The sequence below is a fragment of the Apiospora aurea genome (assembly GCF_038362705.1).
Source record: "Apiospora aurea strain CBS 24483 chromosome Unknown utg000010l_segment0_segment0, whole genome shotgun sequence".
NCBI classification, from domain to species: domain Eukaryota; kingdom Fungi; phylum Ascomycota; class Sordariomycetes; order Amphisphaeriales; family Apiosporaceae; genus Apiospora; species Apiospora aurea.
In genome coordinates, this window is record NW_027117397.1 from 1,258,168 (window position 1) to 1,270,269 (window position 12,102).

The window sequence follows — 12,102 nt, forward strand, 5'->3', positions numbered from 1 at the left end:
AACCTTCCCGAAGTGCGCCGATTTCAAATGGACCCAGAGCCTGATGCTCCCACCGCTCCGTTTGTACCGTTCCGGCGCAGAGGGGCAGGTCATCTCGGAGCCAGTGTCATCCAGCGGCTGCTCTCTTTCTGCTGCCTTCCGTCGAGATTCGAATACTCTCCTGGGCTGTTTCCGGTCCTGGCTTCCATCGTTGCCAGCACTGTTGGCGTACTATTGGGGTGCAGAGTCGGAAGTAGCAATGGCGCACTAGTGCGACTAGCGTCCCTTGAACACGCCATTATTAACGAGGAGCCAGTTCGCGACCCCGCACCAACTAGGACCAACTTCTAAGGCGTCGAATGTGCCAAGTTGCATTTCCCTCGTACATACACAGCGGTACACTATAGAGCTGCAAGACAGAAACTGGACGAAGGAGATGCTGCTGCTCCTCTTGACTGTCCTGCGGCTTTCCCGTTAGTCTGTCAATTGCTGCAGTCATTTTCTACACGTATGTACGACCAACGGTAAGCAACTGTTGTGGCTTAGCACCCAAAACAGCTCTGCACAGGATCATATTCGAGAGCTAGCGGACGATTCTTTGGCTACGTTAGTGTACTAACCCGTGAGAGAAGCTCAGGTTCCATACAGTACCCTACCACAGTGATCCGCCGACGTCCTCTGTTCTCGTGGGCCTAATACCATCCCGCCGCTACGTTGCACCCTCGATCGTCCCTGCGTACCGGGCCCGAACGTTGAGCACGACGCGTTACATTTCCACATAGCTGCGGCTCCTCCGCTGCTGCGAAGACCTAACATGCTGCGCATGTCGACTCTAACCGCGACAAATGGACCATTCGCGAGCCATCCTCCCACCACGGTGCAACAAGCAGCAACGAGTCGCTGGCAGGTCCAAGCCCACTGACATGAAATCCACTCAAGCACATTATATGCTCAAGCCTGATGGAGATTGTATCTCCACTCTGGCCCTGTGGAAGCATATCAGATTCACTACGACCCTCCAGTCTTTCCAATGGATGAGAGAATCCTCGTCACCCCTGCAAAACCAAAGATATAGTTAGCTACTATAATGTGGACCCTTCTGCGAGACCAGGCTCTCCCAGTCCTCGAAGCGCGGATACGGGAGAGTGGCGGGGTCGAAGCTCTGGAGCCGAGTGTAGAAAGACCACGATTCGAACTTCTGAGGAAGGCGTGTGAAGATGCTGATGTTTTCTTCGTCGTTCTCCATCAAATATTCTGTCTTTGGTCGTCCAGACCACGCGAAACCCACAAGCTCTACGTTCCAGGCGCACACGACCCTTCTTTGATCGATAGCGCGTTCGGACAACTGAGCACAATTCTCAGGAGTAATTCTGTAATCTGTTCAGCACAGTTGAATTGGCTTGTGCAGTTCCCTGGACCTCTCGACGTATTGCGCCATTCTTTCCCTGAGTACAGCCGCGTCGTAAGAGCTGTATTGGACTTCTTGGTTCGTCTCGGGCAATTCTGGATGGCCATCATCGACGAACACAAGAAACTAGGGTACCTGCTGCTGTTTGATGAGATGCTTAGCACATTCCAACTGCACTCAACGGTTCTCCAGCCTATCGCATTTAAAGCTTCCAGGCGAACATGTGGCATTGCCGATGGACCGGTTGGCACGCAAATGGATGAGTTGTTCAAAGAGGACCAGGCGCAGCACCTTCAGGCCAATGGCTATTTCCATTCGAGAACGAACCGAGAATCTCACAAAGAGCCAATGTCTCAACTTATAATCCAGAAATACAAAGCACTTGCTGCGGGAACGCAGGTGCCTAACAATGATGGCGAATACATATCGCCGCCCACTTTTGCTCCTGATCTTCGGCCACATGCCTTTCAGCAGCAGCAACAGCTCAACAATTTGTGGCCATCGCACGCACGGCCTCCAACATACCATGAGTCTTTCAACCGCGCAGCCGCAGTTCATAGTACTCTACAGGCTGTACCATGGCCTATACTGGCAACGGCCCAACCTGGGTCGAGCATACATGGCGGTAACACTCCAACTTCGGAACAACCAATTTACCTGGCTCTACCAACCACCTCACCGCGATTTCGGGTACAGTCGAATATGGCACCCATCCAGAATGTATTAGGAGATGGTCAACAACCCCCCACAAATCTCTCACTTAATATGGCCCAAGGACATTTCAGTCACGCGTCACAGGTGCAAGTCTTTCAGCAGCAACATGTGCTTTTGCTGCCTCTATGTCATCAACAAGCCCCAGTGATGAGACATTCGTCCCATAATCATGTCCAAGATACCCACGCAAAACTTTCTCAGCGTCGAAGTCTTGCCTCTGTGTCAGTCCAGGCATTGCATGAGCATGTCTCCCCCGTTAATCCCCAAACCGCGACAGGCCAGTCTCATCAGAATTTGCAGGGTCAATCTGGCCGCCGCGCATTACCAAGCGTTCAGAACCGTGTGGGGATTTCTGTACAACTTCCACAGATGAGCATTCCAGCTAGGGCAATACCAACAAACACAGTTGCTGGGAACATGCCCCCAGGCGCTAGCAACCATTCTTGTAAAGATGACGAACTACTACAAGTGGCACAGCAACACACGAAATACCAAAGTCCCCCGCAACAGCATCACCGGCAACACTACCAGCAAGTGCAAAGACAAACTCCCCAACAGTATCTTCCACCACAACAGCAGCAACCTGGGCAGCAACCGCTTGCCATTAGCTTTTAAACCAACAGGCTCCCACCACCAGACCTTCGAGCGTTTTAGGTGATTCACAACTCCATGGAGATAGCCGTACCAGTGCAGGAAGTGAACCATTTACGATTACTCATGACCCACCGGTCACTTTGCCTAATTGGACACACGACCCTAACGATCGAAATTGTTTAGCAAATACATTACATCAGGCTGGTATTAGAAGCCTCAAGCGCATGCTGAATGGTACTTTGAAGCCCCCCCGAGTCAGGAGAGATACTACAAATACGTCAAATACTTGGCGCTGAGCCCCTCAGCCGTCCCGCCTCATCCCGACTTGTACACCTTCCACTTTGGCCTTTCTGACCAGGAGTATGCGAAATTATCAAGGAATACCGTCATGTATGGCAACGCTCGTCCGTCCTTGCCTATCAATATATTCTCAAACGGGTCAGTGCGTGTCCGGCTACGATGCGTTTTTTGCCGACACGATGTGGAATCGATACCCGAGGGGCAATGGGTAAAGTGGGACACCGTCTGGCCTGATCATACTTACATACAATTAAATGGCCATATCCTAAGGATCGGGGACGAGCAACACTACCGCCATGATCAGCCAGTTGAAGTCGACCACTATGTCGTTCCCGGTCGCAACGAACTCAAAGTGTTGGTCCCACCGAACACGTTGATCCCGTTAACCAAAAAGTTCATTGCTATCGAGGTGGTGGAGACACTCAGCCATAGTTCTGTTCTCGCGTTGAATAACTTCAGCGTCATACACAAGACGCCAGCCGAGCAGACTTTGAACATCATCAAGACGCGTCTAGGGGGCGCACCTTGCGGCGCACTTGACGGCGATATCACTATGCTCTCTAGTGATCTGGTCATTAGAATCACTGATCCCTTTAGTTCTCGTATATTTGACGTACCTGTTCGGGGTATAAGTTGCGAGCACCTGGACTGTTTTGATCTCGAGACGTGGCTAAATATTCGCCCAATCAAGAATTGGTGTGTTTGCGGGACCAAAGGAGCGAATTGTGGTGCCTGCCCTAAAGAATCTTCGTTAACAGATAAATGGAAATGCCCCATCTGCGGCGAAGATGCTCGGCCTCAAGTACTTCGCATTGATGGTTTCCTCTCGGGGGTCAGAGCGATATTGGCCGTGCAAAGGCAGCTTACTGCCAAAGATATTACTGTCTCTGCTGACGGTTCTTGGAAACCGATCATCGATTCAGATATGGAAGAAGCCGGCGAGGGAAGTGGGGTTGATATAAGGCCAGTGCAGGTGCCGCGGCCAGCACGACCTCAGTCAGTTACCAAGATTGTGTCATGCAGAGCGCCTATCGAGATCATTACGCTAGACGATGATTAGGTTATCATTCCCCATCATGGCCGATCAGATGCGCTATTACTGGGCAATGGTGACGGAGAGCTGCGGCTGGTACATGGCGGATAATATGTGGAACAGGTTGAGGCTCAAATCTGTACATACGAGACGAGAGGCAGTGCTGGTCGGGTTCCAGGTTTGGTTTGGTTTCCAAGATTTCGGTTGTTTATTGTGGTAGGAGGCCTTTAGGGGGTGTGTATAGATGATGTCGCCAATGACGTAACCAGGAGTCCGTTTAATGGCCACGTCGTCAGCCAGCCTCGGGAGGATCATTGCCGTTGGTCGATGGTTCCTACCATAAGACGTTTTCAGGCGGCGGCCTCCCTTACAGATTGTTCGAGGAGCCCTAGAAGCTGAACTTACAGGGGCTCGCCTCTTTGCCCTCCACATCCCGTGGAAACAAAGCCTCGCGGGTATAAATTCCAGCTATCTGGCTAGTTCTCTCCAGTCCTGAATTTCTCCGTGTCCTTCCATTGTGACAAAAGGTTTTATCTGAACTCTTTTACCATTCACTCTAGCTATGCCTACACAAAATCATCACTTCAACATCTCGGAGCACCCAGAATTGATGGATCTAGTCACTCAATGTTACAATTTAGCCTATGGTCTCAAGGGATGCGCCAAAAACCTCCAATATATACTCAGAAGCCTACCTGACTGCAACTGCGACTGCGACTGCGACTGCAAATACTTGGAGGAATGGATTTACAGAATCCAGGATGCCAGCGAGTTTGTCAACGAGCTTGAATTCAAAATCGGTAACAAGGAACCGGCGCCGGGAGAAACCAAGGGTAACGATCCAGTGGACTGGCTTCTTTCGGCATTTGCCTTCGGGTTTTTTCTGGGGTTTATAGTGGCATACGCTGGGAACTACTAGTAGCTGAAGCTACATCGAGGCGAGCGGAGCATACATATCAGAACGTGGCCTACGGTATCCTCAAATAAGGGGGCGTGCCTGGGAGGGCTGAGCCACAGGACGGTGTGCCTTTAGTCACGACCACAAGTCTTCACCAACCCACTATGCGAAGCACCAAGTCATGACCGCTAAGGTGTGATAACAACCATAGGGAATTAATGGCAAACGAGAGGCGGGCCAGACCCTGTATGGAGAGGAGAAAGATAGAGATGCGCATGACCACTGCTCTCAACAAGCTAGCACGGGACGTGTTACGGAGTATGGGGAGAAACCGTACGACCTGCCGTAGAATTGTTGGTAGACTATTTAAAACGAAGATCTACTGCCTGTATTGAAGGTTGACGTATTGTGACTGTGGCCGTTATTGTCGCGGCCCACGGACGCGGTAGGGTGCCGACTTCTTCATGACGTATTTGAACTCATCTGCAATGCTGCCGATAAAGGCCGAACCACCCTAAGGCGATGAAGCAGTACCTCAGCTGCCGAGGCCCAGGCTGCCTGGCTTGGGTGATTCATCCAGAGGGGTGGCGAAATCTGGTTTAAAAGGCCCCATAGCCCCTCGTACTGGAAGCTTCTCTTCTACCATTCTGTTTCTTCTGCATTCCACGTGCTTGCCAAAACCAGAGGGCCCTCCTGTTTGTACTGTCTATACTCCAATGCCATCCTTAATGCTTATCCGTCACAGCAACATGACCGACACCAGCAGGCCACAGTTCCCATCGCACAACAACCTCGCTCACAAGATGGCGCTTTGGTTGGACAAGCGCCAGGGCAAGAATACATGCATCGGCTGTTGCCAGTCCGGCAAGCCCTGCCGCAACCCTCTAAGCAAGGAAAAGCTGATGTCGGCATCAACATCCCTCAATCAACTCTGCTCCATGGCACCCAGCAACCCGTTGGCCAGTTCTGTTTTCAAAGGGGCTGTGGGATCAGTAACAAGTATCTGCTGCTTACAACCGCTGCTTATGACAATTTCCGCTTGTATTGGTGCTAGGTAGGTTTTCATGGTGACTCCCAAGATGGAGTGATCGCTCCGGGGCCAGAAGCATGGCGATGTGTTCAGTAGAACCGCCACCCGCTGTGGCGCCTTTAGCTATCCAGAGTGTAACCCAGTGTCCAGAGCCACGTTCGAGCAGACAACCCCTGGTTCTGGTGACTAGCCACTTCGGCTTGCCCGTGGCGTTGTAACTAGAACCTGATAAAGCAAGAACTCCTCACGAACATATCCATCAAATTCAGCTGGTGTGGATAATCGAGAAAGCTGTAGTACTCCTGTGCCATTAGGTACAAATCGCTGAACTCCATAGCCGTGTCCTCGTGCTGTATGTCTTCCTCCTCAAACTGGCATAGTAGTGCTTCGAACTTTGTTAGGACGTCGGAGATGCCTTGTAAAAAGTCAACTACTATGCACCCATGGTCAGGCAAGTAACGCACTATGGGATGACATTTCGGATGATTGGTTTCTGGACTGACACGAAAATAGACCAGTTCATTGACACTGCAGCAGTGGCGTTGTGAGTTGAAAAGCTGTTCGTGTTCAATTTATTGTGCGCCTGGCTAAAAACATGAAAAAATGAAAGGAAAAAATGAATCAAGATTTGTCCAGGAAGGAATCACTGGCTTATATATTCTCGCGAACTCTCGGATCCCTAGGGTTGGAGCTTGGAGTTATATACGAGCTCGCTTCTTCGTACTTGGCTTGACTACGATGGGGCGTGGCATGATATCACTCGCTAGTTCACAGCCATCCATTTGTGAGAGCCAGAGCGAGACGAACCACTGTAGTATTAGATGTCTTCACCCGCGCCAAGCGTATAGTTTTACCAACGATGAGCCTTCTCTTCATGACACCAAACCGCTTCCCACTTCGTTCGCTGTTCCGTACTATGCTTGGATCGGGTTACACCGTTCGGTATATACCTTGAACCCCTACATACTTTTTAGACTAAAATACATGATCAACAGTGTCTGATGCTGCGTCTTTGCGGTTCGCTTTCATCATATCCCACGATCTGTCGAGAGATCAGCGATGGCGAGGTCCGTAATCCGTTAGCTTGTTGGTTTGGATAGCAAGAACGATATCCTCACCACTCGAGGATGACTGTTGACTTCCTACATGCTATACCCACCCACGTGTACATCCACTGGCAAAATGGCTCAGTGCATGTACATCCACTTATGTATAGCTTTATTACTAATCCGCCCATCCATTGAAGCCTTCCGATGGATGGATGGATGGATGGATGGATGGCGAGCCTTGATGAAGGCTATTCAAAAGAGGTTGCTGTGGCGGACATGGCCGCTTCCGCCCCATCAGGAGAACGACAGCTCGCCATAGACACTTGTTGTGCGTTTGGAGTTTTGGAGGAAGAAAGATCTGATATAAAGGCCGTGACGTCGATCTAGAGGAATCGATAAAATACCCATCACGTGAGGCGACGAATGATGCCCACGAATGCGTCGCCACTGCCGCGATAGTATATTACAAGAAAAGGCCATTGACCTGAGGAGATACTCCTCTTTCGTAACTCGCCTTATTTCTTGGTAAGCCCCAAACCATGGCCACAGTCTATTCAGAAAATACTGCACTAGACATCGTTGAACCCATTCTACTAGACCCTGAAAGCCAAACCCGAGCCTACCTAACGTTGTTGTACGACGTCCATGTAGTACTCCACTCGTCATTGCACTCTGCCACTATCCTCTGCCTCCCACTGCGCATTGGCCTTTTCGATCTTCTCATTGCATTTCCGCACAGTCGTTGACAGCCCGTCGATATGATACCGCAGTACGGCTAGCAGCGGAGTGACCTCTCTGCTCAGCCCTCGGAAGTACAACGCCTCTTGCCGTAGTCTCCCGTTTTCTCGCGATAGCTCCACCAAGCGGTCACGTTCGGTCGTAGGTGTCTTCAAGCTCTGCAGGTGGTCGGGGTGCATGTCGAAAGCCGTTGTCATGCCCCCAAGTCTGTGGATCTCAATGTCGACTAGGGTCGGGGAGTATGGAGGCTTCTGTGACTGATGTTTATGGGGTCTTTCTACCATCTCTCTGGAGGCAGTGAACGAAATGGGGTCAATCTCTACAGTCTCGAATAGTTGTAGCCGTAAAATACATGATTTCGATGAGAGCTGCAATGCATCCTATATACGGTGCAGCTTCGTCCTGTCAGGTTGGAGACAGTTGAAAAGCGCCTGTTTTGAACGCCTGCCGCCAGAGCCAGCTCAGAACCGAGGATACTACGAAGGGGTACCATTGAATAAGAGTTGCTACAGTACCGTAGCCGTTCGGTTTCTCGAGCCGGATCGCCTCCTATTTTGTTTCTCAAGCCTCGCCGCTCCCATTGGGGCTCTACGGCTAAACTTTATCTCCCGTCGTGTACCCATAATTGCTCGTCGAATCGATCTTTAAGAGCTGTCTATCAATCGAGCAGGCATTTGCGCCGGATAAAACTCACCAACTCAATATGATCGTGCCAGATCACGCTACGTGTGTGTGTTTGTGGTCCCAATAGCGGCTTCATTCGGCTCTCCAGGACAGAAGTCAGCCATGGAAGATAGTGTCCCCTTAGTCCACATGCATGGGCGCAGGGACTTGGGCGTGGGCTACCTGAGGGAGGCCGCTTCGTATAAATTATACAGACACACAGGAGAAATGGCATGACTGGGTGCAAGCCAGGCTAGTCAAATAGAAGAGAGTCATTCTATTGAACACAGTCAAAGAGGATGATGCTAGATTATGCTCTTGAGGCACGCTCACCTCAGCCTCATATTGGTCTTGATTCCTTCTGTTCCAAGCCGAGTATCGGCGTACTCGCAGTTCTACTGGGTCCATCATTCTTTCTCGTGTTTCAGTTATGCCACTAGCTATGAATATCAGCCCAGCTGTGAACACTGATGTACCGAATCTGGTAGTTTGTTCTCACCTGGGCTCAAGGATGTCATCTGAACGCGGAAGAAGTCATCTGCAGTGACGACTAGCCGCCATTCGAGCAAGGACAACATCTCGGCCTCCATCAAGTTGGCATCCGGGAGAGTGAACCGGAAGCGGACCGTTCCACAAGACCAACGACTGTATCTGGCCCACTTCTTGTTCTTCGGCGACCAATCGTATAGATACTTATTCGCTACTATCAGCGCAGCTAGGAAGATACGGTACGTTGTACATTTGAATTTCCGTGTCGCCAACCTGAGCTTGCCTTTCAAGCGGTGTAAATACTCCAAGGTAGCCAGCAATGTTAGCGGATTGGTGTTAGAGGTCTTCACCAGATGGGAAATGAAACGTTGAAGCAATAATGTCTCACTATCCACTGAACTATCGGAGACGCCTCCCGTCCATCTTCGGCAACACCTGGAGGCTTGATGAATGCCAACTGCATCCGGCGATGTTACGTGGGAGAGGAGGTCGTGGGTAGTACGTGCTAAAATGGACGTCATGTCTTCGGTTATAGCGTCTAGGCTTAGTCGTGCAAGCGCGGTCGTATTCATGGCTCGTTTGGTACCTGATTGACATAAGGGATCCAACCCAGTTGCCATGATTCTTACACTGCGACTTTCCTCACTCACCTAAGCCTAAGGACGCAGATCTGACGAGATGCCCATCTATATGAGTTGGGAAACTGCAACTATACTATGGCGCTTTTTGGCAATTTTGAGACAGGAGCCAACTTTTACCTAGGTCGACTTTTAGTGCTAGATGTGCCTACTGTGACCCGAATCGGATAGTTATAGTGTACACGGCAAAAGCCTATTCAGGCCTACGTCGTCAATAATGTCGCTACCCAGCTGGTGCTGTTACGCCATAACCGGAATAGGGGAGCGGAATCCACATAAAAGCGCCTTCCAGACACGGTTCTACGCAAGCTTTCCACTAGTACGTACCGTACAGAACTATGGTCGCACATCGCAGCTTTTCGTCAGGATAGATTATATATGACAAAAGGAAGCATAAAACATGGCAACGCAAGATCTTGCATCAGCTTTGAAAGGCTTGGGGATCCGAACACATTGGTCATTGAATCTAGTCGTAGTGCAGGTTCTCTACACTCTACAAACGCCTAATGCTGTATTCCATGGCGTGGTAGCCGAGAACAAGGAGCGTTTGCTGGAGGACGGGCCGAACGTGGACTTGCTCTGGGTATGCGAACGAGATGGTTCTGTGGCCGTATGGCTGGAGGGCCAGCAGCGGCCCGCAATCAGGGAGGGCCAATCAGATCATAATATGGATGCGGTGATAGGGCACTATGACACCAGAAGTGGAGTCCTATACTACTCTGTAAAGTGGATCGGGTACGAATGCCCAACTTGGGAGTCGGAGCAGGATCTAGACCAGTATGCTGCTTTCCTGGACCAGTACTGGACTACTTTGCAGCATCAAAACTGATTCGATTGAGCAGATTTTTGTCTAGGATAGGGGGATGGAGTACTCAGAGACGGAAGCACTTCTAGCTGCAACCAGCTTTGGTCCATAAGGTGTCCTAAGGACACCAATGTACCCGCACATCTAGCCAATCAAATGTATGATCTTCTGATATTGATTCGCGTAAACGCGGCTGGCTGGCTGGATATTTAGGGAGCGGTAGCCTTAGCCCTCCGCGACGTGATTCTCAAGATGTGTTCAGCTGTGGACATTCGCCCAAACTTTGCTTGACCCGGTCACTTGACCACCATGCAGCACGCCATCGCCGTCTTGACTACACTATCGGCAGCTGCTGCGCCAATGCGCAGCCGGACGAATGCGACAGGCTGCCAGGCTGCGACCCTCGGCAACTATTCTTGGGAGATCAGGAACTTCTACCACCAGGTGTTGAATGCACGGGGACATCTCAGCTTCGACCTGTCGAATCCCGTGTTGTTGCACGCATCTCAATGTAGCGCATCGGATAGCCAGCCGTTTGGCGGCTTCTATGGTACCATTCCCTATAAGTGCGCCGATGGAACAGAGGGTACTACCACGCAGACGACCTTCGACTTCAACAGTCTCAGTCGTACGCTCACCAAACGTGGGTCTGCAGAGATGAAGACCCCCAGTGGCCGTAAGTGACCTTCGAATATCGATGAAGCTCTATTCTTACGTTGGCACAGTGTACGATTCCACGCTTACGGTGCTACCAACTTGACATTGGACTGTACAGATAAAGTTACCAACGATTGGAAGATGGATGAGCTCGATTCTAGCCGGGAGACCAAGTGTACATCTGTGGCCGTGCTCCTCAGGCCATATCAAATGACGGCTGTTGCTTAAGTAGCGTTATATATTTAGAATGCAGCAGTAGAGGCTCGGAAACTACGACTCGAGAACTGGGTCATGGGAACAGAGTATCTTGATGAACTTCCAAAGCTCCATGGCTGCTCTCCCAATAGAGTATCTCAGTCCGTCACCGGGGACCAGGGATCAATTAGGTCCCAGATTGTCCGATTATTCATCACTGCCATTCTGATACCGGATTGTCCAAGTCGCGACCAAGAGGTCTTCTAGTCCATAGCCAACAGAGACGACCTAATTTGTCAGATTATCCATTTTCACATGGGATAGAGCACCACTCACCAGTAGCATGTAGAGTCTAAGTACAGGAAGAAGACGCCAATCTTTGACACACGTGATACCCATAGCACCGGCTACGACCATCAACGAAAGAAGAAACGCCTCCATGAAGACGCAGCCCTTCGTCCGGTTTTTTTTCTGAGAATAAATCATCCATTCACACGCTACCCATAACCGAAATGCGGCTGCGGACACAAGCATGACGGTGCTTCCGTGGTAGGCATAGACATCTGCGATGATGATGCCCCCCAAAAAGGAACCCAGGGCTATCGGCAAACCCACAGCGAGCCGGAGCAAGTGTAATGACCCATGTACTGATGGCCACATCCTGCTCATCCAGAGGCACTAGAAACGTCAGCATCGATCGTATTCTCTACCCGTCGGCCAATGTACCTGACTTATCATGCTTACTGCTACGATGGAACCAAGCAGATATACCGTCGAAATGTTGGTTTCGACAAAGACTGTGAGCGTAGCGAACACAACCACGACCGCGAATGACAGAACGATCTGGCTGACTGAAAGTAATAAAAGCTCAAGGCGGAACCTTACACGGAGCAGCTGGCAAGCCTTCAGCGG

At 50.6% G+C, this 12,102-nt stretch overlaps 6 protein-coding genes across 6 annotated transcripts; 3 read left to right on the top strand and 3 right to left on the bottom strand.

The window, feature by feature from the left end:
• Nucleotides 1–1,054: 1,054 nt before the first annotated feature.
• On the bottom strand, nt 1,055–1,417 carry PG986_014420 (uncharacterized protein; the record flags this gene model as incomplete). The annotated part of the gene is made up of 2 exons (XM_066850642.1): nt 1,055–1,349; nt 1,398–1,417. 2 exons carry the CDS (start codon nt 1,415–1,417, stop codon nt 1,055–1,057), a joined length of 315 nt encoding a protein of 104 aa, XP_066692880.1.
• A 1,666-nt stretch (nt 1,418–3,083) lies between these two features.
• On the top strand, nt 3,084–4,055 carry PG986_014421 (uncharacterized protein; the record flags this gene model as incomplete). The annotated part of the gene is made up of 1 exon (XM_066850643.1): nt 3,084–4,055. The coding sequence occupies one exon, from the start codon at nt 3,084–3,086 to the stop codon at nt 4,053–4,055; it is 972 nt and encodes a 323-aa protein (XP_066692881.1).
• Nucleotides 4,056–6,174: 2,119 nt separating this feature from the next.
• On the bottom strand, nt 6,175–6,433 carry PG986_014422 (uncharacterized protein; the record flags this gene model as incomplete). Its single annotated transcript, XM_066850644.1, has 2 exons — nt 6,175–6,371; nt 6,421–6,433. 2 exons carry the CDS (start codon nt 6,431–6,433, stop codon nt 6,175–6,177), a joined length of 210 nt encoding a protein of 69 aa, XP_066692882.1.
• Nucleotides 6,434–7,667: 1,234 nt separating this feature from the next.
• On the bottom strand, nt 7,668–7,922 carry PG986_014423 (uncharacterized protein; the record flags this gene model as incomplete). Its single annotated transcript, XM_066850645.1, has 1 exon — nt 7,668–7,922. The coding sequence occupies one exon, from the start codon at nt 7,920–7,922 to the stop codon at nt 7,668–7,670; it is 255 nt and encodes an 84-aa protein (XP_066692883.1).
• Nucleotides 7,923–9,933: 2,011 nt separating this feature from the next.
• PG986_014424 (uncharacterized protein) lies at nt 9,934–10,362 on the top strand (the record flags this gene model as incomplete). Its single annotated transcript, XM_066850646.1, has 1 exon — nt 9,934–10,362. One exon carries the CDS (start codon nt 9,934–9,936, stop codon nt 10,360–10,362), a length of 429 nt encoding a protein of 142 aa, XP_066692884.1.
• A 285-nt stretch (nt 10,363–10,647) lies between these two features.
• On the top strand, nt 10,648–11,223 carry PG986_014425 (uncharacterized protein; the record flags this gene model as incomplete). Its single annotated transcript, XM_066850647.1, has 2 exons — nt 10,648–11,014; nt 11,114–11,223. 2 exons carry the CDS (start codon nt 10,648–10,650, stop codon nt 11,221–11,223), a joined length of 477 nt encoding a protein of 158 aa, XP_066692885.1.
• Nucleotides 11,224–12,102: the final 879 nt, after the last annotated feature.